This window comes from Leopardus geoffroyi, chromosome C1 (genome assembly GCF_018350155.1).
Source record: "Leopardus geoffroyi isolate Oge1 chromosome C1, O.geoffroyi_Oge1_pat1.0, whole genome shotgun sequence".
Taxonomy (NCBI): domain Eukaryota; kingdom Metazoa; phylum Chordata; class Mammalia; order Carnivora; family Felidae; genus Leopardus; species Leopardus geoffroyi.
Window position 1 is genome coordinate 11,968,859 of NC_059328.1, and position 27,891 is coordinate 11,996,749.

A 27,891-nucleotide genomic window follows, 5' to 3' on the forward strand; every position below is an offset into this window, starting at 1 on the left:
TACATGGTGTTTGCTTTTCCCCTTTTTTGTGTTTTGGGAAAGAAAGGATGATTAGAGAATCGCAGGGTTTTTTTAGGGAGGCAAGACACCCTCACAATGATAATAGCTAACCCTTGGAACTCTTACTATGGGTCAAGCACTGTCCAATGCTTCTCAGCATAGTAACTAGTTTAATTCTTACAATCTACCTTTGAAGCAGCTACTATTATTATCTTTTTTTTTTTTACAGTTGAGGAAACTGAAGCACAGAACCCACAAGTAACTTGCATAAGATCACACAAACTTGTTCAAGTTGGAAGTGTCCAAAGTTGAACTTTAAAGTTCAAAGTTTCTACTTCTGTACTGTAGAAAAATAAAGCAGGAATACCGTTTAGGAAGATGCATAAATAAATGTTTAAGGAAATGCTAATGTTTGTATCTGTCATTGAAGACTCAGGAGAACTTTTGTGGTTCTGGTTGGCCAGCTCAGATGCAGTATTATCAACTAAAACTACCGTTTTAGTTAACAGATGCTTGGAATATGCTTTATGTGAAGGAAAAACTGTAAGGATTTTCACCTTATCACATAGAAATAATAAAATGTGTTATGCATCAGATGCTTTTCATCCTCTATTGAGGCATAAAAATATTTTAAGAACTTTAAAAAAAATACGCCATCTGCAGTTCATGAAGATTACCAGTCACTTTAAAAAAAAAAAAAAAGGTTCTCAGTAATTGCCTGCCCTTAGAAAAGATGGTTCCAAAGAACACACTTTCCCTACTCAGGACGATGACTTCACGTGGACTCTCTCATTGAGAAGAGCTAACACGTTGCCCTTAAGAAAAATGGCAACCTTCTGGTTCCTCTGCCCTTTTCCAAGATGGCTTTCTCGATGCTCATGGGCGCTGGCCAGGCGCTTCTTCCGGGCTTGGCAAGGGGCGGGGTCCATTGAGTAAAGCCTTGCGTGCCGGCGCCCGCGACGGAGGCGCGCTTCAGGGCGCAGGCGCGGGGAGGGGGTGGGGGAGGAGGGAGAGCGGCGAGTAAGATGGAAGATGAGGAGGTCGCTGAGAGCTGGGAGGAGGCGGCAGACAGCGGGGTAAGGAGGAGCCGCCGCCGCGGGGCAGGGCCGGGCGGGACCTGGCGTGAGGGAAGCCTCCGGGGAGCGGGCCTGGGGATGGTTCTCCCCAAGGAAGGGCCCCACACGCCGGGCCGGGCGTGGAGGAGAGGCCCCCGGTCCTTGAGCGCCGTGAAGGCCTCTTAAAGGGGCCGCGTTCCATTTCTCCCTCCACTTTCGCCCGGTGCGCTTCCCTACATCCCCCCCGACGTGTGCGTCACCCGGGGCGCCCCACCCGCCTTCCAGGGCCTCTTTGCGTGGCCCCCGCGCCCGCTAGCTATTCCCGGGACTCTCTGGCCCTTCCTCTCCTGTCGCCGCCCACCCCCCCCCCCCGAGTCACCATTTTAAAGTTCATGTGCTCTGATGAGGAGCGACACACCGGGGAGGGGGGGGGGGTGCTGCGCTGACCGGGGCGGCGTGCCCGGCTCCGGAGAAGAGCAGCGGAGGGCAGGAGGGGAAATTGAGTCGTCTCTGGTCCCCTCCACTCTGTGCTAAAATCCCCCATTGCTTTGAGCCTTCCGCCACGGTGGGCGAGTCTGGGTTTTTTTTTCTCTTTCAGTTTTACTCTGAGAGCCCGTTGCAGGCGGGTTTCCCGGGGACCCCGCCAGAACAACGGAAAGCCCGGTGGGCAGCCCCTCTCCCCGGGGACCCACCCAGCGATCTGAGCCCGGGGCGAAGGTCTTGGAGAGTACTTGCCCGGGTCCGGGGGCGGGGGGGGGGGGGGGGGAGGGGGGAGGGGTGCGATTTGTAAAGTAGCCGCATTCCTGGGAGAGGAGGGGGGAAATGGACCCTTCGACTTTGCTTTTGGAGTTTTTGTTTGACTCTAGAAGCTGTAGGGAAATAGTTTATCCTAAGCTGAAACAGCCGGAGCCAATCCTGTTAGGTTTGTGATTAATTTGGGTCTTTTCAGAGTTTGTGGTTCAGTGGTGACCCTTGTGAAGATGCGGAGATAGCCTTTTGGCCTCCCGGCGTTCGTGTCTGTTCAGTGTTGGCTCAAGTGACCTCCACCTTCAAGGTTTATGTGTTGGGAGTGGGGCGCGGAGAGCTGAGTGTACTAGGGTAGAACGGGAGTTTTGTTTTTATTTATTTATTTATTTTCCCCCAAGCGCCTTTGAGGGTGCTCATCAGAGCTGGAAGAGGCGGAGAAATTGACCCGGCTGCAGAGGGTATCTCTGCGGGAATGTTGAAACTTGGCTTCGCTCGTAGTCTTTTCCCGTGGTTCAGCATTTCTTTCATGGTGTTTATGTTTTTCCGCTTAGCATAATTAAGAATTTGAAGGATTAGTTCGTTCAGATGGTATTTGATACAGTTCTTATGTGCTGACCATCTTTCTTGGATTTTGACTTGAGTAAGGAGAGCGATTGAAAGATTTTATAGAGAGCAACAGTTGTCGTCTGAGTGTTTATTCAGCAAACATTTTTTGAGTGTCTCTATGTGCTGGACAGTGTGTGTAGCAGTGACTTTGTGCTATAGAATGCAAAATTTCCGGGTACAGGCATTTATTACCTACCACTAATATGAGTGCAGCATTCAGACATGCTTCATGTACACTCTTCTGCAAAAAAAAAAAAAAAAAAAAAAAAAAAAAGCCTGGCCTGTAATTTGAATGTGGCTCAAATGATAAGTTTCTTGAGCATCTTGACATTTCTTTGTTTTTTCTGACCTGTTTACAAGAGACATGAGTTTTTCATGTTAGGAAAATAAAAACAAAAATCAATGCAGAAATTCAGAAAATCAATTCAGAAATCTGTGGATTACTTGTGTTTTTCAGAACAGATAAGGATCAGCTAGCCCAGTCCCACATTTTACAGCTGAATGAACCCCAGGGATGTAGGATTTAACTTAGATCTTTCTGATGTTTGTCCACTACGCTTTTGACTATATGTTAGTAAAACCCTTTAGAAGTGCCCGGTACAGAGACGGAACCCAAACCTTGCCTTGTTGACATAGGAGCAAAATGCAGGTTCCTTCTGTATCTTTCATGTAACTGAGCCACTGAAATAATCTGTAGTTATTGCCCTTTTATAACCAAGGAAACTGAAGTTTAGAGAATAACCTGTCTTGCTCAAGGTCGCACGGATAGTAAGTAGGGAGCTGGGTTTTGACACCAAAGCCTATCTGACTCCAAGGCAGAGTCCATTCTGTACCATTTTGCTGTCTCCCTTCCTGGGACCTGTGGAAGACTTGGGAGTTGGGCATTACCTTTATTTTTTCAGATGTTTGCTTTCGGCTTATATTTGAAGGCTTTCTTGAATTTGATTCCCTCTTTGAATTTCACAAACGGTTTTGGAAATGTGCACCTTTGAAGGAAGGGTGCCAGAGATGGGATGACGTGCTGTGTCCACGTCACTGGGAAACCAACTGATTGTACATGTCTTTCAGATGTAGCCAGTTGCATATGTAAAAGTTATCCTTTCTAACATTCAAGTGATCCTTTCTAACAACTGAAACTTGGTAATGAGTGTTACGCACTCATCCTTCCAAAAAAACAATCTGGATGGTGAGAAGACTAGTAAATGGGGGTTGACAAATTTTTTAAGTGAACACACAATCTTTATATAATCTGGAGGTAGTTCTGATCCTTCAAAATAGAGGCTTTTGGGTGATCCCTGCCCTCGGCACCACGAAAAAATTTTGATGTCATACTGGAGGTTTTGTTTTGTTTTTTAATGTTTATTTATTTTGAGAGAGACCGCACCTGCCTGTGTTGGGGGTGGAGGACAGGCAGAGAGAGAGAGAGAATCCCAGGCAGGCTCCTGCTATCATCACAGAGCCCACTGCAGGGCTCAATCTCATCGTGAGGTCATGACCTGAGCCAAAATCAAGAGTCAGATGCTTAACCGACTGAACCACCTAGGTGCCCCTGGAATTTCTTACGTGTCAGTACATCTGAGATAGTTTTTTTCTTGCTTATTTTCAAAATACTCAATATTGAGTCCTATTGTGTCATTCTGGGGAAGACTCCAAATTGAGAAATACTCCAAATCTTCTGTAAATTGGCTGCCTTTTGCTGTTAGTTAATGTGGTGAACACCGACCTGATATAGAACTATTCCTTTCCTCTTTCCTCCCAAAGAGTCACATTGCCAATCAAAGGACAATTCAAGGAATATAACTTACATCCCACTAAGGAAATGCTTCTTTAAAAATATACTGCCTTTGGGAGAAATGAAAATGTAAATTGAGTTAATTTTGATTCAAACTCTAAATTCTGTCCTTTGTTTTAAGCACATTTCAAGGGACAAATAGAGCATTTTGTAATTGGAAGACATCTTTGTGCGCCAAAAAAAAAAAAAAAAAAATCAGATCAACAGTTTGCTCAGTTTCTGACAGTTTGAAGCTTTATATATTCACATGTTTAGGGGGAAAAAAAAACAAACAAAAAAAGGCATAACCTTGTCTATCTTGTTGGTAATGGGCTAACCTGATCCTAGGGGAAGACAGATGGTACATAAATGGAATTGGACTGGTAGCTATAATGCTTTGGCAGCCTCTCTGATTTCTTTGCATCTCAAAGTTGCCTTTTGTCCTTTGCCAAAGGCAAGTCATGTAACTAATTGGAAGAAAATGTATCTTAAGTTAAAGGACGACTAGTCCGTCTTCTGGACTAAGAATTCAAATTTATGTTTACTTTCTACCCTCACTGAACCTCTAAACATTACCCCATCAGCAATGCTGGTTGCCATATAAGTCTATAAGAAAGTGTCAGTAAACTCCAAATACCTACTGTGTATCAGGCACTGGGCACAGGCCAGTGGAGGAGTCAGATGGGTAAAGCAGCGCTTTTCTTTAGAAGAGGCATAGATGGGGTACGATAGCTGGGATCAGAGACAGTCTTGTAGAAAGAAGGTGATGTTTCAGACTACTTGAATTAAGCCGTAGAAAGTCTGGGAGGGGTGGGTAGAGTGTAGGGCCAATGTGGATGTGTATAAGCAGCAAGAGAAGAATGTGCCGCATTGGGAGAGCTACAAATACTTCCTTCTGGCTGTGGGGTAAGGGTTTGGCAGGGCTGAATGGAAAGAGACGAGGCCAGAGAGGTATGCAGGGGCCAGATGGGGAAGGGCCTCGTTGTATTTGGTTCTGGGGAGCTTGGACTTTGTCCTTGCAGCACAAGAGAGCTTTGAAGGCTTAATTTTTTTTTTTAAAGCAGAGTAGTGGCATATTTGTTTATTTACTTATTTTGAGACAGAGCTTGCGTGTGAGCACTCGCATGGGGGAGGGGTAAAGACAGAGGGGGAGAGAGAATCCCAATCAGGCCCCATGCAGTCAGCACAGAGGCTAACATGGGGCTTGATCCCACGAACCAGAAGATCATGACTTGAGCCCAAGTCAACAGTCGGATGTTTAACCAACTGAGCCATCCAGGCATCCCTGGCATAGATTTTAATTGAAGAGATAAGAACTTTGATTTACTTCTTGTGTGTGTGTGTGCACGCGTGCATGTGCACGCTAAAAGGTGATTTTATTAAAGCTTGGGGACAGGACCCATGGGCAGAAAGAGCTGCCTGATTTACTTTGTATTCTTTAGAGAAGAGGCCATTCTCCCTCCTGGAGCATGGCTTGCACCTTACTTTGGGGTCCTTAGCGCTTCCTGTAACTGCTGTCATTATGGAATATTTACCATAGCTGTGGGTAGTGGGCAGATAACAGTTATTTCAGGGCTACCTGGTGCTGATTTATTTGTCCTTAGAGTAAAGAAGCCATTTAAGATTTGTGGTATTAGAAAGTACAAATCCATGTGTCCCATGCCTGTGAAGGAGCCATTTCTTTCTTTTTTTTTTTTTTTAATTTTTTTTTTTTTTAACGTTTATTTATTTTTGAGACAGAGACAGACAGAGCATGAACGGGGGAGGGTCAGAGAGAGAGGGAGACACAGAATCTGAAACAGGCTACCGGCTCTGAGCGGTCAGCACAGAGCCTGACGTGGGGCTCAAACTCACGGACTGCAAGATCATGACCTGAGCCGAAGTCGGCCGCCCAACCGACTGAGCCACCCAGGCGCCCCTGAAAGAGCCATTTCTAAGCTGTTCCAGTTCTTTCTGGGAAGATTGGGTCTTAAGGATTGTGATATGCTCAGAGCAGCCTTCTATAAAGCATTTGGCCGGTTGAGACATGATCATGCTGAGCAGTCTGTCCTTGTGATTCTGGAAACAGGTCTGTTTCATTATGGTTTCAAAGAAACCGTCATGCGCTTTTTACTAGTAACCCCTGTGCTCCTTTCATTGAGGCTGCTTGGGGGGCCTGTTCCCAGCATGCTCTAGGTGTTTGAGACAGCTGCCATGGTTGCTGTGGGCTGGAGATGCAGTCACAGGCCTACTTGCTTTAACTTCTACAATAGGAGAGAACTTAGTGTATCTCTGTAAAGCTTTTGGTAAATCCCTGCAAGAGAAAAGGCACTGTTGTCTAGATCTGATGACTCAGATGTATTCTCGGGGCTACATCTTTCTTTCCAGTTTCCACCTTTATACTGCAGTGGCTTCCCCACAGGTAATGTCCATTTCTGGCTGTATCAGGTAGAAGCCTTCACCAAGGAGTGGGGTGTTCTTTCCTGCACACTTGCCCGACAGGAATAGAAATTATTTTCTGTCAGGACAGTTACTGACTTGGTTTCCTAGGAGAAGACTGAGTTTAGCTACTTGCGTGTGTGGCCAAAATACAGAATGAAGTGTGTGTGTGTGTGTGTGTGTGTGTGTGTGTGTGTGTGTGTGAAGTAGTAACCATAGAGATTTCTCTTGCTTAAGGGTTTTTAACTGGTAGCCTCTACCAAGCATCCTTCTCTGTAACGTTCAGCTCCATGCAGGATGTTTGATGGGAAGACAGAGGTGAAAACCCACCACCGCAGAAATTAGCAACAAATCCTGACCTCAGTCTTTATGTAGATAAAAAATCTTATCCTTGAGGTTAAAACATTTCAAGATGTCCCTCCCAGTAAGTCATCCCCTCCCTGCACCCAAAACCCTTTCCCTTATAAAATGAACACAGGAAATTACAGTCATTCCTTCCTAAAAGGAATAATATGTACGGTTGAAATTGCATTCTTCAGGGTTGTGATCCTTAGACTGTTCGAACTCGAGTCTGGAGAGGTCAAGGTTGTCCTCACTCTCCCTGGACCTTGAGAGCCAGATTCCCAGCCCTTATGCTCTGGCATTTGGCATATTCTTGGCCCAATACGAGCATTTGTGACCCTCCAGCTCTCAGTGCTGTTTTTGCCACCCCGTTGCACATCTCACTGGTGAGTGGGCTCTGCCCGTAAGCCCACACAGACTCCCAAATCCCGCTGGCCCCTTTTGGAAGGACTTCTTAGATAGCGTCTTAAGGGCTCACTACAAGCTTTGCGGAACGCATTTTCACATTCATTATTCCAGTCAGTCTCCGTGACCTGGTGATGCGTAGGTGTTTTTATTCCTAGTGTCCGGGAGAGGAAGTCACTTGGTCGGTCTCAGCTCAGCTACTGGCATCCTGAGCCCACACTCTTAGGGACCTTTTTGGACTGTTTGTTTACCTTTGCTTTTCAGCAGATAATTAACCAGTTAACTGCTTTAGGATGTTTAGTTGCTAGTTCCTTTGAAGTATTGTTATTTGTTTCACCTGGGATTGACCTTCTGCCTCTGTAGTCTGATGATGAGTTGATAAATTTCTTGTCTCTGAGAAACTTGAATTTGGTTCCCAAGAGCCAAAAGGACACAGTTGCTGTCAGTTGTTTTAAATTTAAAACAAAACAAAACAAAACTTTTTTAACTTTAATTTTATTTTTAAAGATTTATTTATTTTTGAGAGAGTGCAAGCGGGCAAGGGGCAGAAAGAAGGGGTGGGACAGGAGATCCAAAGCAGGCTGTGTGTCGACAGCATCGAGCCCAATGCGGGGCTTGAACCCACAAGCCACGACATCGTGACCTGAGCTGAAGTCAGACGCTCAGCCGACTGAGCCACCCAGGTGCCCCTAAAATTCTGAGTAGCCTCCACACCCAATGTGGGTCTCAAACTCCTGACCCCAAGATTAAGAGGCTCATGCTCCACTGACTGAGCCAGGCTGGCACCCCTGCTGTCGATGTAACACTAAAAACAGTGACTGCAAATGACATGCTTGTTGAAATCTTGATCATAATTGGGAAATAACATCTGGCCAAGTGAAAAGAGATGATATCAATATCTTTTGCTCAGATCTCTTGAGAAGATTTAACCACTCTGCTTGCTATCTTAAGGATCCCTGTATCTGTGGTTGCAGACTGGCGGCTCTTGGGTATTCAGCCTATGTACTTTTGCGGGGTGCACGCTTCGTTTATATATTGAATTTGAATGCTTTTCCCTGGGCCTTGGTTGTTCTCCTGTCCTCTGTAGTCCCCACCTTATGTATTGTGCGACCTGTTGTGATCCTTCCTGCTTACTTTATTGGCTCGACCTGGAGGCATTGTGTTTGCTGCCCCTGCTTAGTGCCATGATTCTAAGTAGCCTTTGATGACAGGGCCCTTGAGCCTTTGGATGAAACTTCCTGGTGGTGTAGGGAGGAGGTAAGAATGACTTTGTTCCATCCCCCAGTGTCCAAATGCATTGTATTTCCTCCTGGGAGAGGAGCCTTGCTGTCTTTATAAAAGGAGGAAAGAGCAGGTCACTTCTGCCAGTTAGTGACCCATTTCCTCCATCCATGGCAGTAACAGAAGTCTGAAGGCTAGGCTGACTCTTGAGGTGCCAGGTCTGGTTTTGGGCAGATCACTGCCTACCTTTCTCTCAACTTCCTTTTCCTCTTTTGTCACCTGGGGCTAATAAAATCCCCCTTGCCTGGCAGTGAGGGTTAAATGGAGCACACAGGCGGATGTTGGAGTAGCGAGTACGGTGGTCGTGAACGTGAGGGCATTCCCCAGCCACTCCAGTAGAGTCTCTGCCTGGTTAGAGTGGCAGGTTCCTAAGACTGGCTGAGAGGTCTCTTTCTTGCTCCCCCTGGGAACTAATACACAGTTTTCTTTGAATTGTAAGGGAAAGGCAATAACAAGCGTAGAGAAAGGGGAGCCCCGTTAGATTCTACCCATTATTTTATTCCAGGGACAGGGCTCGCCACCTACTCCCCCTCCTGCCCGTTCTGCGCTTTTAAGCTAAAGGGTTGTATGGATTCCCTCCCCCATGGAGACTCTTTGAAGAGGCACTGGAAGCAGAAGAAACAGTGTCTCAAGATTGCAGTTCTCAGTTTCTGAGGCCCTCCATCCTGGGATACGTCTATATCACCAGACTCCTTCTGTACTGAAGAATTGTTTCCTTTAGGGGACTTCTTCGCAGACTTAAGGTCTGGACTTTGTTGTGGTCTGCCACTGCTGTAGCCCTTCCTTAGAACCGAGCAGGCAGGGTGGTATTCCCTGTCTGCCTTTATCCTACCTTCGTAGTTCCTGTGGCCACCCGCTAGCCACTCCTGAACGTTTTTGCTTCCTCCTCTTGAGGTTTAGGATTCAGTTTTGTCACTTACAAGTCGAGTGGCCTTAGGCAAGTCATTTAACCACTGAGCATGCAGCACGGCTGTTGTATGTCCCATGGATTATGGTGAGGGTGAGGTGGTGAAGGGAGGGCCAGAGACTTCCTTACACACACCTGCAGCAGGTGCTTGGAGTGTGCAGCCACCACCACTGCTGCTGACAAATGCGTGTGACAGCCTCAGCTCTTACTGGGAACACAGGTAGTGTTGCTGTGTTCAGACCCAGATAGACCCAGTTCAGATTCTGGCTCCCCTCCGTACTGTTGTGGAACCATGGTCAAAGTACATAACCTCTCAGAATTGGTTTCTAAATCGTTTGTAAAATGCGGCTATCTTTCTCTCTCTTTTAATGTTTTTAAACAAATTTTTTTTAACATTTTACTTATTTTTGAGAGAGAACAAGTGGGGGAGGGGCAGAGAGAGAGGGAGACACAGGATCTGAAGCAGGCTCCAGTCTCTGAGCTGTCAGCACAGAGCCTGACGTGGGGCTCGAACTCACCGTGAGATCATGACCTGAAGTCGGACACTTAACCGACTGAGCCACCCAGGCACCCCTCTTTTAATGTTTACTTTTGAAAGAGGGGGTGCAAGCAAGGGAGGGGAAGAGAGAGGGGGACAGATGATCCAAAGCAGGCTCCAAGCTGAGACCACAGAGCCTGATGCGGGGCTCGAACTCACTAACCGCAAGATCATGACCTGAGCTGAAACCAGACGCTTAACTGACTACTGAGCCACCCAGGCATCCCAAAATGGGGCTGTATCTCTAGAATCCCTGCCTCACAGGATGGTTCATAATTCATGTGTTGGGTACTGTTTTAGGAGCTATGGACAACTGTAGTGAAAGAACTTTCTTCTCCTAAAACTTGCTTTCTAGTGGAGAAAAATGGACAGTAAACAATAATGTTTTATATACGCACCCAATGAAGAAAAACTAGAGAGAGAAAGAACGTAGAAAATGACTGGCAGAGGTGCCATTGTGTGTGGGGAGTGCAGGGGCAGGAAGGTCAAAGAAGGCCTCAGTAAAGATAGGCAGAGAGACCTGAAGGGAGTGAGAAAACAAGTGTGCAGAAGCTGGTGGAAATGCATTCCGGGTAGAGGGAACGGCAAGTGCAAAGGTCCTGAGGCTGGAGCATGCTTGTTTTATTTGGGGAACAGCGTGGCCCAGAGGTAGCAGGGAGCTGGATCCCGTAGAGGCTAGTAGGCTGTGGTGGGTATTACCTTGAAATAGGAAGTCATGTGAGGGTTTTGAGCAGAGGCTGACTTGGTTTTCAAAAGGATTATTCATTCTGGTTGTTACGTGTAAAATAAACTGTAAGGGCAAGAGTGGGAACACAGACTGAAGATGCCATTTCAGCTGTCCTTTCGAGGGCTGTGGTAATTTGGACCAGGGAGGTCACAGTAGCAAAAGCGTTGAGAAAATTTGGGATCTGTTTTGCAAGTAGAACCAACGTGGGGGATGGAAGAGACATCAGAGCTGCCAGAAGACTGGGATTTCTGAAGCGGGGTGAGGAGAGGGAGTGTGGGAGGAGCAGGCTTGGGCGAGCGAATGAAGTCAAGAGTTTGGTTTGGGGCCTGGGGAGTTTAGGTCCCTTCTGAAATCAGAGTGGGGGTGGTGAGTTGGCAGCCGTACACCCACTGATGTGTGGAAGGCCGTGGAACCAGATGACATCGCCAAATCAGCCAGCGGAGTCACAGGAGGGGAGGTGCAGACTCTCCAACCTCGGGGGCCTGGAGAGGAAGAGGAGCCTGTCCTGTACAGGGGACGTTAACTGTGGGCATGAGAGGAGCTACCAGGGAGCTGGGAGGGGACTGGCAGGCTGGGATGGACAGTACTTTGAGGAGGGAGCAACGAGCAGTGTTGGACGCTGCTGAGAGGCTGAGTGAAGTGAAGGTGTGGAATTGACCGTTGAGGTCATTGGTGACTCCGGCGGCAAGTTTCAGCGGGACGGGGGGCGTGTAGAGAGCAAAATTGATGAAGTTGTGAGTGTCACTTAGAGCAGGGCGTGGGCTGAACGTTGGGCACTGGGCGAGTGCTGGTTGCTGGCACACCAAAATGACAGGACCCGTCACAGTAGGATATGCACATGAGTAAACGGCATGCCCCTTGCCTCTTGGGTCCCTAAGGTGCTCATTTGCTAGTTGCTGAATTTTTTTTTTTAAACGTTTATTCATTTTTGAGAGACAGACAGAGCATGAGCAGGGAAGGGACAGAGAGGGAGACACAGAATCCGAAGCAGGCTCCAGGCTCTGAGCTGTCAGCACAGAGCGCGACGCGGGACTCGAACTCAAAAACTGCGAGATCCTGACCTGAGCTGAAGTCGGACGCTCAATGGACTGAGCCACCCAGGCGCCCCAGCTAGTTGCTGAAATATTAAATGTATAACAGATACATCTTATTGTAAGACTGTATCTCAAGCAGTGTTGTCTAAGCGAAGTACCATGTTAGCCACGCGTGTGATTTAAAACTTCCCCAAAGCCACATTTAAAAAGTATAAGGAAACAGGTGGAATGGATTTTAATATTTTTTTAAGTTTTATTTATTTAAGTAATCTCTATACACCCAGCATAGGTCTTGAACTCACAATCCTGAGATCCAGAGTCACATGCTCTACCAACTAAGTCAGCCAGGCACTCTGGCTCAAATTCAGTAATTTGAATATTTAAATTTAAAAAATTTTAATGTTTATTTTATTTCTGAGAGAGAGAGAGACCGAGCACGAGCAGGGGAGGGGCAGAGAGAGAGGGAGGCACAGAGCCCAACCTGGTGCTGCAAGTTCATGACCTGAAGTTGGACACTCAACCACCTGAGCCACCCAGGCGCCCCTGAATATTTTAAATGGAATGCAGCATACCCCAAATAGTATCACGGTCAGCACATAACCAATATTGAAAATATGTTAATTAGCTGTTTTACACTTTTTTTTTTTTTTTGTCATAAGTCTGGGACGTCTGCTGTGCATTCGGCATTTACAGCACATCTCAGTTGAGACTGACCACGTGGGAAGTGCTCACCAGCCACGTGTGGCAGTGGCCACTGGACCGGGTGGCGTGGCTGGAAAATGTGCCCAAAGGATTTCCTCTTCCTGGGCAGGTGCAGAGAGCTCCTGAAAGCCTTGAGAACTTGGGAAGGAAAGTGGGAAGTGGCTTCCCTTCCAAGCAAGTGAGAATTGTTTTGTCTCTGCAGCATATCCTCCCCACCCCCCCAAGCCCTTCATGGTTTTCTGGAGCCCCTGGTTTCTTCAAATTTGTACCTTGCTGGTCCTGGAAAGTGTAGCTGGCTTTCTGCAGCAGCTTTTCAAGTTGCATGGATACCACCTAATAAAGACCTTTGCTGAATGTAGCTCAAGTAATATCCAATGGATTTCAGTTGAAGTTATCTCTTATTTGGGGTCCCTTTTTTTCCCCATTTTCCTTTCCCTCTATTCATGTTTTCATCCTCCTTCTCCCCAGTGTTTCTATGCCTCTCTCTTTTTCTTGAAAGTCTGTTCTTTAGGTCTCTGCCATTTTCTCTGACTCCTAACAGGTTCACCACCTCCCCATTTCTCTTTCCACAATGCTGTCTTGTACAGCTACCACAGCGACTGTGGTTCCCTACCAGTCTTCTCCCTCCTGGCTGGGCTCTCCTCTTCAGCAGAGGTTGCCTTATCTCTGGGCATCCAGCATCTGGCACGTCTCCTACCTTACAGTCAATTTGCCACAAAATGCTTGCCTCCAACTTTTTTCTTTCTCTTTTTCTTTTCTTTTTCTTTTTTTTTTTGTCACAGTGAAGCAAAAGGACAATGGCTTTTGAGATACATTAACAAAGTGTAGACTTCCTTAGGGAGGGAATTTTAAAACTATCCTGTGCCCCCACAGTGACCCATTTAACGTGGAATGTTTTCCTTGCTGTGGGAGTAGCAGAGAAGGGAGGAGTGTTCTGTGTTCCTTCAAACAGACTAACCTGTCTGTATTAAAAAAGGGCAACTGAGGGGCGCCTGGGTGGTGCAGTCGGTTAAGCGTCCGACTTCAGCCAGGTCACGATCTCGCGGTCCGTGAGTTCGAGCCCCACGTCAGGCTCTAGGCTGATGGCTCAGAGCCTGGAGCCTGTTTCGGATTCTGTGTCTCCCTCTCTTTCTGCCCCTCCCCCGTTCATGCTCTGTCTCTCTCTGTCCCAAAAATAAATAAACGTTGAAAAAAAAAAAAAAGGGAGCAACTGATGAAGTCATGGCCCGGATGTCTTGTCTTTCAACTTCTGAACTCTGCCTTTTTCAAGATTTTACTTTCTTTTCTCAAGATTTTCCTTTTGAGTAATCTCTGCACCCAACTTGAGGCTCAAACCCACAACCCCAAGATAAGAGTCGCATGCCCCACTGGCTGAGCCAACCAGCAAAAAGCTTTTTTTTTTTTTTTTTTTTTTGACTTAATCAATCATGTTTGCCCAGGAGTTGAGTTAGTGTTTTGAACCTGACTATGTTCCTGAATGAAACATCACTGTAGAATCAAACCTGGAGTGGTAAGACATTGGGGGCTTCTCTCCCTGGGTTAGCCAGGGTCAGTAGATGCAGCACTGTCCACTGCCACAGCACTGACGTAGAGAAACAAGGCAGGGGCTGAAACAGAGAGTTAACAGAGTTGGTGTGAAGGTGGTTTGGAAAAGTGTGTGGATCGCACGCCTGGACTTGAAATGGCCAGCGGTGTGCTCCAAAAGTACACCCCGTTTTATCTGATAGTGTTAAACCAGATTTTGCTGTCTGTAACTGTGAATTCTTGTGCTTCCCTCCTAAGTGAAATTGAGGCTCTCCCAGGAATAGGCAGAATCCCATCCAGATGCATGATCTGGGAGACACAGGTGCCCTGCTGGGGACACAGAAGGCCCTGTAGCCAGGGGAGTGGGTGCTGAGGTCCTGCCCAAGACTTCCGGAGACCAGGCCCAGCCTGGCACTGTCGTCCGTGCTGGGAGTTCAGGGCCACACATGTTGGAACGAGGCCTGCCTTCTTCCCAGCATCTTCTCTGCGTTTTGCTGAAACGGTGTCATTATGTTCGTCAGGATCTGTCAGGCTCCAGTTCTGAGAGAAACCCTGTACCCAGGGCTCAGTCTCTTCTTAGATTTCCCCCAGTGTCTGTGGACGTGTGCTCCCCAATGTGGGATAGCGGGACACGACCAGACAAGCCTGTGGGACACAGTGGTTCCCAGAGAGCCTGAGGAGAAAATCAGAAAATGTCATCTTCTGAAATGGAAACTGACAAAGAGAAGCAAATCATCTGAGAAAAGTCACTTAAATAGTAACTTCGGGTGATAAAAAGAGGGTATGTCCTCACTCAGGGCCAGGAACCTCCATTTAATACAAGGTTTCTTGAATTCTTAGAAGTGGTGTTCGTCGCACTGGTGAGCAGGGATTCTGGTTATCAGAGGAGGGGTGCGGTAGAGGAGCAGGATAATCAGCGTCTTTGGCACTGAGTTGGGGGGAGGCTGGGAGTGGACAGCAGCAGGTCAGGCACCAGAAAGGGCGGGACACAGTGTAGCAGAGGATTTGGGTTTGTTTGCTGTCTATTGTGAGTTTGGCTAGTTTGTTTTCATTTATTTTGGGGAGAGTGTGCGCTCAAGCGGGGGAGGGGCAGAGAGGGGTGCAGAGGATCCAAAGCGGGCTCTGCACTGAAAGCAGTGAGCCTGATGTGGGGTTCAGACCCAAAAACCATGAGATCATGGCCTGAGCCAAAGTTGGATACTTAGCTGACTGAGCCATCCAGGTGCCTGGAGAGAGAGAGAATCTTAAGCACAGAGCCCGTTGTGGAGCTAGATCTCATGACCCTGGGATCATGACCTGAGCAAAAATCAACAGTCAGACGCTCAACCCACTGAGCCACCCAAGCACCTCAAGTTTGGCTAGTTTGAATCAGTCCCCCAGGGCTTCATCCATCACCCCTAGGTAAACTGATAAAGTCTGTTTCTTGAATATTCAGGTCTGAGAGTATGGCTGTGATGATGATGAACTTGAACTTGCTGTAATTTGCCCCAAGGCCCAGAGTAGCCTGTTTATTTCTCTCCTTTGCCTTTCTTCCACTTCGCTCCCCTTCTCACCTTTCTTTTTTTTCCTTTCTCATTCCCCTCTTAGTGCCACAGCAGTGAATCTGTCATTGTAACCTGCCTCCCCTTGCACATTCATCCCTATCCTCGTGTCTCCTTTGTTCCTTTTGAAAGAGGTGGCTGCGTAACAGATTAGGCTGAGGTGTCCCTTCTCTGCTCTTCCCTTCATATGCCTCTGTTCCCCAGCTTTCTGGGGGTGAGGGGGCTCACAAGTGTAAGCGTTCCAAGGTTAAGGGCATCAGCAGCCATTGAGGCTGTGCTTTTTCCCTCAGGTGAGTCGAATTTGCAGGTGTTGTGTCTGATTCATTCACCTGTGGCCGTGGCCTCTCCTTTGCCTCCCACAAAGGACCAGTGCTGTCCACAACTACCTTGCTCCCCACTGTGGTTCTTCACGACCTCCTGCCTCCACTCCTTTCCTTCTGGTTTTGCTTGTTCTCTCGGACCAAGAAGGGTTTACCTCATTTTTGTAGAGATGTAGCCCCACAGGGCAAGTGATACCTGTGTTTAGTAATAGCAAACCATTTTTGTTTTTTGTTTGTTTTTTTACATTTATTTATTTTGAGAGAGGGAGAGAGAATCCCAAGCAAGTTCCATGCTGCCAGCACAGAGTCCGGCGCAGGGCTCAATCCCACAAACCGTGAGATCGTGACCTCATGGTCATGAGCCGAGATCAAGAGTCAGGCACTTAACCGACTGAGCCATCCAGGTGCCCCTGCAACAGCAGACCTTTTGCTTAGGATTTTGACCCAAAGAGGAGACCCCTTACCACCCCCCCTCCACCCCCCGCCCCACAATCAGAACACAGCACATTGTCTTCTGGAGTCTACTCCGTGCTACTTGGCAAAAAATAGCCAGGAAAAGTCATGGGAAATCAAGCTTTTCTTAGCACCTTACCTCTGATATGCTTATGCTCTAACACTTGCCTTGTGTCCTGGTGACCCCTCATGGCTCCGAGAAGTCATAGAGTGATGAGCTTATGTATGGGTTTCTTTCACTACCTGTGGAGGTTGAGCCTCTAACACAGAAGCCTTGACTTTGGGCCAGAGTTCTGTTCATCCTCATGAAAAAAGAAGGTGCCCTTAGGTGATAAGGTTTCTTTTTTTTTTTTTTTTAATTTTTTTTTTCAACGTTTATTTATTTTTGGGACAGAGAGAGACAGAGCATGAACGGGGGAGGGGCAGAGAGAGAGGGAGACACAGAATCGGAAACAGGCTCCAGGCTCCGAGCCATCAGCCCAGAGCCTGACGCGGGGCTCGAACTCACGGACCGCGAGATCGTGACCTGGCTGAAGTCGGACGCTTAACCGACTGCGCCACCCAGGCGCCCCGGTGATAAGGTTTCTTGTTGGGTCCACATCCAGATGCTTCCTCACACAGCATCCTGGGGCCTTTGAATTCCACTGGGCTGTTGCATCTTTGGAGAAGACAAGCATTCTCCTTGCAGCGCACCCGGTAGGAAAGTTTTGGCTTGGTGCAGCTCTTCAGAGCACGAGACTGAGAGCAGATCCCTTGCAAGGCCTTGTCCAAAAAGAGAATGGACTGACTCATGATACCTGGATGGACTCCAGAGGGAGTCGCAGTGCCCTCTCCGTTTGCGGGCAGGGCACTCCCTCTTAGCGGGGCCAGCTCTGGGCACACTGGTGTCCAGCTGGCCATCTGGACGTAGTCAGGATCAGCTTTCTACCGAAGCTGTTGGAATTTATATCCCATTCTCTAATCCGATGGAAGAATTCGTCCTCAGCTCTGATAAGCCATCCTGCCTGATGTGATGGAGCTTGAAGGGAGTGTTAGTTATTGGAGTGCCGGAGAGCAGTGTGGAATTCAGGGGAGATGAGGAAGAGAAGACCAGCATCCAATGGCTTTGCCATCTCCAGGGATTCAAGCACTTGTGGGGTTGTAGCAGCATCAGGCAGGGCCCCAAAAGGCCTTAGGTGTTGGGCTGCCTCTACAATTTACTGCTTTGTGACGTTGAGTATGTTAACTTAACCTCCCTGAGCCACATCACCTTCATCTGACAGAACAGGATAAAAGCTCTTTTGTCCATCAAACCAGGGATGTGTGACCGGAAATGAGTGTTTAGGGGAAGTGTCTTGACAATCCTAAAGTATTATATTGACATAGGTCATTATTTCTAAATTTTTTTTAATGTTTTTATTTATTTTTGAGATAGAGACGGAGCACGAGCAGGGGAGGGGCAGAGAGAGAGGGAGACACAGACTCCGAAGCAGGCTCCAGGCTCCGAGCTGTCCGCACAGAGCCCCAGGCGGGGCTCGAACTCACAAATAGTGAGATCATGACCTGAGCCGAAGTCGGATGCCCAACCGACTGAGCCAACCAGGCGCCCCAGACGTAGGTCATTATTTGTAAAGCCAGTAGCTTATATTATATGCCAGGGATGCTGGTTACATTCTAATTTGGGGACAGAGGCCCATTTACTCATACATGGTCCATACATAATGCCCTCTTGAAGGGCTTTTCTCTACCCAGGCTCCATTTGCTGGGCATGGGCAGATTCTGTCTTCCCAGAGGCCGTACGGAAAAAAAGGAAGCAGTTTGTTTTCCTGAGAGTCTCCTGGATGGGACCTCTCAGATTCAACTAAAGTAATGTGTATTCATTTTACCACAGTTAAAAAAAAAAAAAAAAAAAAAAAAAAAAGACTCCTGTGTTAGGCTTCTTTGCCTATATGCCTTACTTGGCCCTCATCATAATATGAAAGTGAGAGTTCATGTAATAAAGTTTAAAAATGTAGAGCTTTCCCATGAAAATCTTGCGTTTGGTCTTGCTCTGGCCCTGTAAGCCAAGGCTCTGCTGCCTGGACTGTGGAGGCATTTGGTTCTGACCTTGTCTGAAGGCCTCTAAATCCCACAGATGTTAAACCTTGCATTTATGATGGAGACACTTGAGTAGGAAGTGTCATTTTCAGATTGGAGCAAAATGATAACACTGTGGAGTTTTAAAACTGTGAGTTACTTGAAGAAGGCCTTGAAAAGGCCTTAAATGGTAATAGACATCAGACTAATGTGAGACATAGTATCTACTCAGGTTATAACACTGGTATTCATTAAAAAAAAAAAAAAATTAGAACAATTAATTCTGACACAGACTATGCTGTGGGCATGGATTCTCTTTGCGTGTCTGTTAGTTCACAGGAAACATCCAGGCCGTTCTCCCAATCTCCGTGTCCCTTTTCCATTCAGTCATTAGAGTTGTTGAGTGCCAGCCTGGGTTCTAAGCTTGAGTGAGTTTTCCATCTAGTGGCTTCCTAGCCCCTCCAGGGAGTTGAGGGGATCCTCAGAATGCAGTCCGTTGTGCTTGCCTTAATACATTTGGGGTATGTCATAAAAACAAAACATATAAACACAGCTCAGCACCTATCAGAATGAACGTCAGTGTCAAACTGGATTGAAATCTGGCTTTGTATGGTTAGTCCAGCTTCACAGTGTTTATAAGAAGGAGACAAAAGTAAGCGTGGAAAGATGAGAAGGAAAATAGGGAAACGTTCCAGGGAATACTAACCAAAAGAAAACTTGGCATGGCTTTATTAATATTAAATAATGGATTTTTTTAAATTTATCTTTTAATTTTATTTTTAATTTTTTAAAATTTACATCCAAATTAGTTAGCATATAGTGCAACTATGATTTCAGGAGTAGATTGATTCCTTAGTGCCCCTTACCCATTTAGCCCATCCCCCCTCCCGTAACCCTCAGTTTGTTCTCCGTGTTTATGAGTTTAAATAATACATTTTAAAGCAAAGAAGATCATTTCATAATAACAAATGGGACAAGTTACTAGAAGATAATCTTTGATTTTTTTTTCTGGAGTCGATACATGTAGCAAATCAGCAAGAATTTAGAAGTTCTGAACATTATAGTTAACTAGCTTGAACCGTACCCATCAACTGTAGAATATAGCCCTTTTCAGGACATGGGGAACATTCCTGAAAACTGGCTACGCACTGGGCCCTGGGGTGGATCTCAGTGCATTTCAGAGACTTGACTGGCAGTTAAGGCATTGATTCTTAACATTTTGCAAGTTAACAACAACTTTGAAAATCCTGGATACCCTATAAGTCAAGATTCTCAACCTCAGCACTACTGACATTTGGGGCTAGGCAGTTTTTTGCTGTGGGAGCTGTTCTGTGCATTGTACCATTTTAGCAGCATAGCATCCTGGACTCTACCTACTGGGTGCCAGTAGCACGTCCCCTCTAGTATTGGGGGTGGGGGGGATGCGTCTCCAGACATTGCTAAATTGTCTTGTGGTGGGCAGAACCACCCCTGGTTGAGAACCACTCTGATAATAAGTCTTTTTTTCAGAGAGAGAACCTAATTGTTTCATACGGTTTTTTCCTTCTTCAGTAGCTGACTGGTGCTGTCCTCACTGAGGACAGCTGAGTGGGATGTTTGTAAGAAAAAGCAGTGGGACAGCCAAGGGGCCTGAAGGTTTGGTGCTTGCTCTGTGCACAGCTCCCCTGTCCAGTGTACAGACCCTTGTGCATGAAGGCGTGGAGGCATCAGAGTTCCTGGCCCTGAGGGCTCACTGCTGTCCAGTGTCCCAGATGTGAGACTTCTGTTTTGTTCTGGGCCTTTGGCTAGGTGCTAGTCACAGAGTTCAAGTCCATACGGGGGGGTGGGGGGTTGGGGGGGAAGGCTATACATTTGTGATACACGTGATTATGAAGGAATGTAGAAGAGGGAGAGCTTATGTCTGAGAAGCAGGTGATTAACTGTACGGGACCAGAGAAGACTTTACCAAGGAGAGGCAGACATCAGGCTGGGTGTCGCAGGAGAAATGGAAGTTGGCAAAGGGAAGGTAGATCAGCGTACGGGGTTCTGGGGGTTAGTAACAGCTCAGTTTCACAGTGATGTAAAACAGGAATAGAAGATAAAGGAAGGTGTGGGTGAGGCGTGCTTAGGAACTTGGACTTGATCTGACAAGCGGTCTAGGGGGTTTTAATGGGGAAACAACCAGATTTGTGTTTACAAAGTTGATTTGAGTGGCTCTGTGAAGGACAGATTGGAGGCTAGGAGACTAGTTGGAAGTTATACAAAGAACCCAGCTGCATGATGAGGTCTACAACTATCATCGTGGCCATGGGGATGGAGGGAGATGAACCCTCAGGGAGTCAGTTCCCGAGCCCCAGAATCTAGTAAAGGGAGGTCTGCATCCGTTACCTCAAAGGAAATAGTAATGTCCCTGGTCAGAGGACACCATCCTTAGCTCTGAAAATAAAGACATAAGTTTTTATCTAAGAGAGATTTTTTTCCACTTTTTATATACATTTTTTTCCTCTAGGAAATAGACAGACGGTTGGAAAAAAAACTGAAGATCACACAAAAGGAGAGGTAAGGCTGCTGTCTGGTCTGAGGGCTCATGCTCTGCCGTGTGAGAGCTGGGCAGTCAGTGGTATTGTCCAGGTGGCCATTAGGTTTAGCAGGGCAGGCTCCCGGGCAGGCTTCTGAGCGTGTCCCTCAAGGACATGGTGGTTTGAGGCTTTGAGAGTAAGGCTGGAGTGTCGCATCTGCCTTCTGACTTCGTGGGTACCCTGTGTGAGGTGGTCTGGTAGAAAGTGGGGAGGTGGTGAGTCAGAAAACTTAGGTTTTAGGCCTGGCTGTGTTTCAGTTGCTCTGAGGTTTGGGACAAGTTGTTTTGCCCTCTGGACACCAGTTTCTTTCTCTGTGACATAACGAGATTGGGCAGATGATTTCTCTGGGCCCTCTGTGACGTGGTGGCTAAGGGCATTGTGGGGGTATTCTGGAAGAAAAGATGCTCAGAAATTCTCGAAGACTTTTTAAGGATACCCCACCCCCACCCCCACCCCCCGACAGGGGAGAAGGTGGGTTTCAGAGCAGGTGAAATTGACCTCAGCAGTCTGACTTTGGGCTTAGGTAACCTGTTGGCTTCCCACAGGGACTAGCGACAGGGAGGAGGAGGAGAGGACCTCTCTGGACTTACCATTCCACAGGGGACGCCGGGGTGTCCTGCCTGCCTGCTAGTTTCCTGGCTTCTTGCCTCTTTGATCAGATTGCTGGCTCCTTGTCTGTCTGCTCGTCTCAGCAGCTGCACTGAAGTCTGGTTACAGTCCCCTTGCCACACTGTTCCTGTCCCCCCCGGGACCTCCCTTGGCGGCAGCTGAGTTCACCAGCCCCTTCCCCTCCTGACAACCGTGGCTCTGAAAACAGGCCCCCTGCAGGCTGTTTGGTTCTGAAGAGAAGCTAGTTGGCTGCTCTGGGGAGGGTCTTTGTGGCTACTGAGAGGTGGTCACTCCTGCCCGGATCCCTTTTTTCTCTTGTGGCTTTCGTTTCTTTCCCTCTCCTGTGTTGTTTTCCACCTCTCCTTGTGGACTCGTTGCCTGATGTGCACACCCAACAGCCTTGGACGGTGCTTCTCCTCTGAGCAATGTCAAGCACTGTCTCTGGGATCGTCCTTCACCCCAGCCCCGCCGCGTCCAGGATACCAGAGAGCCCGGGTGAGGGAGGTGTCTCTGCTCAGAACCTCTTCTGGAGAGATGACCCAGTTGTCTGGTGTAGCTGGTCTCTGGGAGGCACAGGTCACTTACCAGAAGGCTGAGGCAGTTCGGCAAATCCTATCCTGATGCCAGGCAGGGACGGTGGAGTGGGCTCCTTTGTAGTGTTTGACTGGTGTGGGCACATGTGGAAGGCTGTGGCTGGAGCAAACACTTTGCTGACCCCTAAGCTAAGGGCTCCTGCTACGCCAGCCTGTTACACTCTGCTCTGTGTGTAGGGAAGTCGGGATTTTAACTGACATCATTGGATTCTGGGCACGAAATGTTTTGCCACAGGGGCAAACAGTGGTTGGTGCGACTGTGAACCCGGGTGTAGAAGTCCCAGAATGAGATGGTGCTCCCGCCCCATTTGCCTGGGGTGAGGTCTGAGGAGCAGGCCTGAGGACGACGTGAGCTTGTGGCAAGGTTGCTCTTTTGAGACACCCAGGAGTGAGAGTTCTGCTGTCTGGTCTGAGGCCAGAGAACAACGGATAGAATTAGGAGGAGGGAGGGGAAGGTGATGGGGGTGGTTGAGGGACATGGATGGGGCCTCCGAAGTCAGGGGTAGGACTTGTGAAGCTCTGTTTGCTCTTTGTCAGCAGGAAATCCAAATCTCCTCCCAAAGTGCCCATTGTGATTCAGGACGATAGCCTTCCCACGGGGCCCCCTCCACAGATCCGCATCCTCAAGAGGCCCACCAGCAACGGTGTGGTCAGCAGCCCCAACTCCACCAGCAGGCCAGCCCTTCCTGTCAAGTCCCTAGCACAGCGGGAGGCAGAGTACGCCGAGGCCCGGAAGCGGATCCTGGGCAGTGCCAGCCCCGAGGAGGAACAGGAAAAACCCATCCTCGACAGGTGAGTGTAGCTGGCAGGGCTGACCATCGACCACTCTGCCCGACCACCTTACAGGGGAGAAGGGGGGGCGGCCTGGCTGCATGTGGAGGAATGAGAAGCAGGCAGAATCGGGGCTGGAACCAGGGCGGCTCCAGCTGCCGGCCCTGGCCTGGTGGGCAAGTTCAGTGTCTGCTGCGTTGGCTCAGGACCGCAAGCTTTGAGGCTGTGGTTTGCTGGCGGGCTGCCTCTGCAGGCACCGGGGGGCGGTGTGGCATGGAGGTTAAAGGCATGGACTTTGGGTCAGAATCTGCCATTTCCTTCCACTTAGGGCTGCCTGACCTCTCTGTCCCCTCATAGCCTAACGTATGGGGGAAATGGGATGACACAGTACCTGCCCCGTCAACTCGTTGTACAAGTAAATGAGCGTGGCATTCTGAGAACCTCACCTCGCACAGTGGATGGCGCCCCGTGAAGTGCTTAGATGTTATCTTCTGGGTCTCAGAATAGCTCTTTGTAATGTTTTATGGATTTTCTGAATCCTTTTTCGTCCCTGGCACTTTTTTCTTTGCAGTCCTAGAGGTTGCATTATGTAAACGTGTCACCTCTTGCTAAAGCTAAAGCAGTATTTGTTAAAATAGCCTCTTTCTTGGGGCGCCTGGGTGGCTCAGTCGTTTGGGCGTCCAACTTCGGCTCAGGTCACGATCTCGCGGTCCGTGAGTTCGAGCCCCACGTCGGGCTCTGTGCTGACTGCTCAGAGCCTGGAGCCTGTTTCAGATTCTGTGTCTCCCTCTCTCTCTGACCCTCCCCCGTTCACGCTCTGTCTCTCTCTGTCTCGAAAATAAATAAACGTTAAAAAAATTTTTTTTTAAATAGCCTCTTTCCGACTTTGGGAGGCCTCCTCGGGCTAGCTGTTCTGGGGCTTGCACCTTCTTCCCATCCCTCCATTAGTTTGATAGACTTTTCTTCTCTAAGCCTTCACTTGGCAGAGTAGAAAAAGTCTGTTCCCTTTTAGTCTTCTGTGTCAATAGGAGTCAACCATTAACCTCATAATTTGGAGAGAAGCAAGAGGGCAGCAGTGGCTGATGCTGGATCCCTCTGCTGAGCTCTTGCTTTGGGGGCTTCACCTTTGCTTGATACTCTGACAAGTCTGTGCCACACGATTCTGTGGGGGCTGAGCTGCCTGAGGTCACTGGCTCTGGACAAGATGGGCCCTTGAGCGCTCCCCTTGCCCTCTAGATTCGGGGAAGAAGCGCTGTTAGCACTCAGGGTGAATGGAGACCACCTGCCCCACCTACCCACGGGGGCTTCCCAGCTTGGAACAAGGCCCCCTGAGTCCACATGTCAGAGACGCGAGGTCAGGGAGCCAGAGTTGGCTGATAGCCACTTTGGCCTCTGCCCCAGCTGCAGTTTTAAGATTTGGTTTTAAGATTTGGGGACGTCTTTGGAGCGCCTGGGTGGCTCAGCCGGTTAAGCGTCCGACTTCAGCTCAAGTCATGATCTCGCAGTTCGTGGGTTCGAACCCCACGTCGGGCTCTGTGCTGACTGCTCAGAGCCTGGGGTCTGCTTTGGATTCTGTGTCTCCCTCTCTCTCTGCCCCTCCCCGTTCATGCTCTGTCTCAATAATAAACGTTAAAGTTAAAAAGAAAAAAGATTTGGGGACCTCTTCGATGTCCTTTTTCAGGCCTCCCTCTGATCTTCTTCCCTCCAGGCCAACCAGGATCTCCCAACCCGAGGACAGCAGGCAGCCCAATAATGTGATCAGACAGCCTTTGGGTCCAGATGGGTCACAAGGCTTCAAACAACGCAGATAAATGCGTGCAGGAAAGGATGCTGCCGCTGCCGCCGTCACCGCCTCTTGGGTCGTCCGCCACGGGTCGCACTGCCGTGGCAGACAGCTGGACTTGAGCAGAGGGAACGACCTGACTTACTTGCACTGTGATCCCCTTTGCTCCGCCCACTGTGACCTTGAACCCCATGCACTGTGACCTCCCTCCTTCCTCCCCCTTCCCACTGTGATTGGCACGTCTATAAGGGCTGTCCCAAGTCAATGGAAAGGGAAAGGGTGGGGGTTAGGGGAGGGTTGGGGGGACCCGCAAAGGACTCAGTAGAGAGTCAGACAGTGCCACTTGGCCGCTTGGGGTAAAGCCAGTGCCAGCAATAACAGTTTATCATGCTCATTAATTTTGGGATTTCAAAACACAGATGAGAACTCCCGCCACCCACCCCCAAGTGCATGTCTATCATCACTTAAAAGCAAGTTCCATTTGAAAATATCCTTTCTTTTTTTTTTTTTTTTTCTCCTTCCTATTTTTTGTTTGTTTATACAAATCTCTGATTTGCAAGAAAAAGTGCATGGGAGGGGTTTTAGCAGTTTAATGAATTTTTAATTGAGAAAGGGTAGTTTGGTAGTCTACTTAAAAATGTTTCTGGGAAATTCACTAGAAACATTAACCAATAGGTTTTTGGTGAGCTTAGCTTCTGTATTCCTACTGCCGCCCAGAAAAGGGGCAGGGCTCTGCAGCCCCCAGGACAGATGAGCACCCCATGCCTATACCTCCCTCCCCCAGCTGAGTCCCAGGGGCATCTTGGCCCTATCTGAGACTGGGCTAGCTCTACAGGCTCAGAGAGCCTGGGGGAGGGTGCTAACCCCACCTCTAGTATTCTGGGAGTTAGGGAAAGTGAACAGACTTCCCCTTCCCATACCCCTCAGGGCGGTTCCCTGCCAGCCAGGCTTGCTCCTTCTAGAAGGGAGCAGGGACTGAGATGCACTCCGAGCTCAGAAGTAAGGGGTGTGAGACTTGCTCAGTGTTTGGCTGTTAGCACAAGGAGAGCCAGGAGAGAGTGGCTCCAGGACTTTGCGCCTCCTGCCTAGTGTGCTCGGAAGGTGGAGAGATCTTCCCACTCCGGAGGGTCTGTGAGCACCGTCTCTGCGGATGGCACCAGCTCAGTAACCGTTCCTGGTACATTTCCTTTGTGAAATCGCTACCTTGGGAGCAGACCATTCTGAATACATTTGGGAAAGGGCAAGCTGTGCATTGCAAAGATTGGTGATGACAGACTGGTTTCCCATAAACCCAGGCGACCCTTCACCCATTTTTCCGGAGCGGGGGCTTGGAATGAAGTCAGTTTCCCCCTCTGTCCCTGGAGCCTAGAGATTTGCTTTGGCCCTTTAAGGTGGAAGAGGCTAAGAGGGCACTGCCCAGAGCAGCTGTGTGTGTGTACAATCTGGGTCCTCTCAGGCTTTCTGGTCTCTTCCGTTGCACTGCGCCTTATCCCTCAGCCAGCCGGGTGGCCTCCCTGCTCAGTGGATGACTTTCGGAGTGGGCGGTATGACGTTTTGTGATTAGGGCAGCTTGTGGTGGCCGAGGTGGCAAGCACGGTTTTGCAGGCTCACTCCGCCTTTGGTTCACCTGGCTCTCAGCCCTGCCCTGTGGGAATGTAGGCCGGGCCCAGCAAGCCCACTGCACCTCCCCCTTAGGAAGGGCCGGCTGCCAGTCGAAGCAGCAGCTAGTCCATAGCACAGCCTTATAACCGTGAGAAGCCAGGAAATTGTCCGCGAGCAGAGCTGGAACAGAACTTCAGTCATGGAGAACCCACAGGGCGTTGGGTTGTGCCCACGGGCCGTTCTGAGGAGGGATTCCCTCCGGGAGTGGGCAAGGGAGAAAGTTGGCTGCTGTCTTTGTAGTTCCCCTGCCCTGACCGAGTTTCCTCGTTCTAGATGTATAGTGCCCGTCCCTCATGTAATAGTGGTTTCTGGCCCAAGATGAGACCGTCCTTTCAGTTGGAGACGGGCACAGAGGTAGGCCAGGTGGCACGGCCAGGAGTGTCGATGCGCAGCCGTCGGGACCACCTGTTCTTGCCCACCCCTCCCCTAGTGGGAGCCAATGGGAAGGCTGGCTGATGGGCGTCTGTGGATTGACGATGGAGTAGGGACGGGTGTTCCCACCTCCCTCTGGCCAAAGATGCGGCTCTGCCCGCTGTGTGCCTGCCACCAGCCACCAGCGGTTGTACCCTTGGCTTCCCAGATGGAGAGGTGGCAGGCAAGATTTTAAAAAGAAAGAAAAAAGTGAAAATGAACTGTATTGTGTTGGGGGGAGGCGGGAGGGGAGATGGGAGAATGGTTTGGATTTTGTGTGTGGGTTGTTTTTGTTTTTTTTGTTTTGTTTTTTTTGTTTTTGTTTTTTTGGTAGTCGTCTGTAACTTTCCTTAAGTGCTTTTTTTTTTTTAATTTTTTTTTTTTTTTTTTTTTTTTTTCTTTTTTAAAGTAAGCTGCAGGCTTTGGCTTGGAAAACCCCAGGGGGATGGGGGGCAGAAACCTGAGGCTGCTGCCCCTTTATCTGCCTTCATGGTACTGTCCCCTTCCCCCAGCTCCTCCCTGACCCCGTGAGCCAGGCCTCAGACCTTCCAGCTAACCGCTTCCCATGAGCCACTATTCTGACGTCAGCCTATAACCAAAGGAGCTGGGGGTCCGGGCCTGGTGACCAACCCTTCTCAGCCCACTCAATCAGGGTGCTCCCCACCTGCAGGCAGGAGGCAACACCCTATCTGCTACCATCAGCCCCTTCCAGAGCCCACTGCCCCGCCCTGCCCTGTCCAGCCCAGCCATACCCTGCTCTGCCCCATGTGGGGATGCTCTGCTCAGGGATGGGCCGGCAGGGCTGCCCCAGCCTCCCTGGTAAGCAGAGACTCTGGAAACCTCTGGGGTCCTGTTTTCTGGCCGTGTGATCCCAGGGGTGCACATGGGCCCCTTGGGTGTCTGAACAGAAGGGCATGGGAGGAAGGGCCGCACCCCTGCAGTCCTGCTCTGCTGGTCTAGCGGGCAGCTGCCTACCCCACCCCACCCCGCACCGCGGGCTCCTGAGTCGGCAGATTAAGCATTTTATAAATTGTATTTTAAATACATGTTTTAAACTTGTCAGAGCCTTGTCCTCATT

At 48.8% G+C, this 27,891-nt stretch overlaps 1 protein-coding gene across 2 annotated transcripts; it reads left to right on the forward strand.

The window, feature by feature from the left end:
- The first annotated feature begins 979 nt into the window (after positions 1-979).
- On the forward strand, positions 980-27,875 carry SZRD1 (SUZ RNA binding domain containing 1). Of its 2 annotated transcripts, none has more exons than XM_045475800.1 (4): positions 980-1,076; positions 20,915-20,964; positions 22,724-22,978; positions 24,666-27,875. In XM_045475800.1, the coding sequence occupies exons 1-4, from the start codon at positions 1,026-1,028 to the stop codon at positions 24,766-24,768; spliced, it is 459 nt and encodes a 152-aa protein (XP_045331756.1). In that variant the 5' UTR covers positions 980-1,025; the 3' UTR covers positions 24,769-27,875. The 2 variants fall into 2 exon arrangements, with proteins under 2 accessions (XP_045331756.1, XP_045331757.1); XM_045475801.1 differs by having other exon boundaries at positions 992-1,076; positions 22,727-22,978.
- Positions 27,876-27,891: the final 16 nt, after the last annotated feature.

Coding starts and splice junctions, on each gene's coding strand:
- SZRD1 (XM_045475800.1), top strand. CDS start 1,026: ATGGAAGATGAGGAGGTCGCTGAGAGCTGGGAGGAGGCGGCAGACAGC. Junction 1,077..20,914: donor AGGAGGCGGCAGACAGCGGG/GTAAGGAGGAGC, acceptor TTTTTCCTCTAG/GAAATAGACAGACGGTTGGA. Junction 20,965..22,723: donor AAGATCACACAAAAGGAGAG/GTAAGGCTGCTG, acceptor GCTCTTTGTCAG/CAGGAAATCCAAATCTCCTC.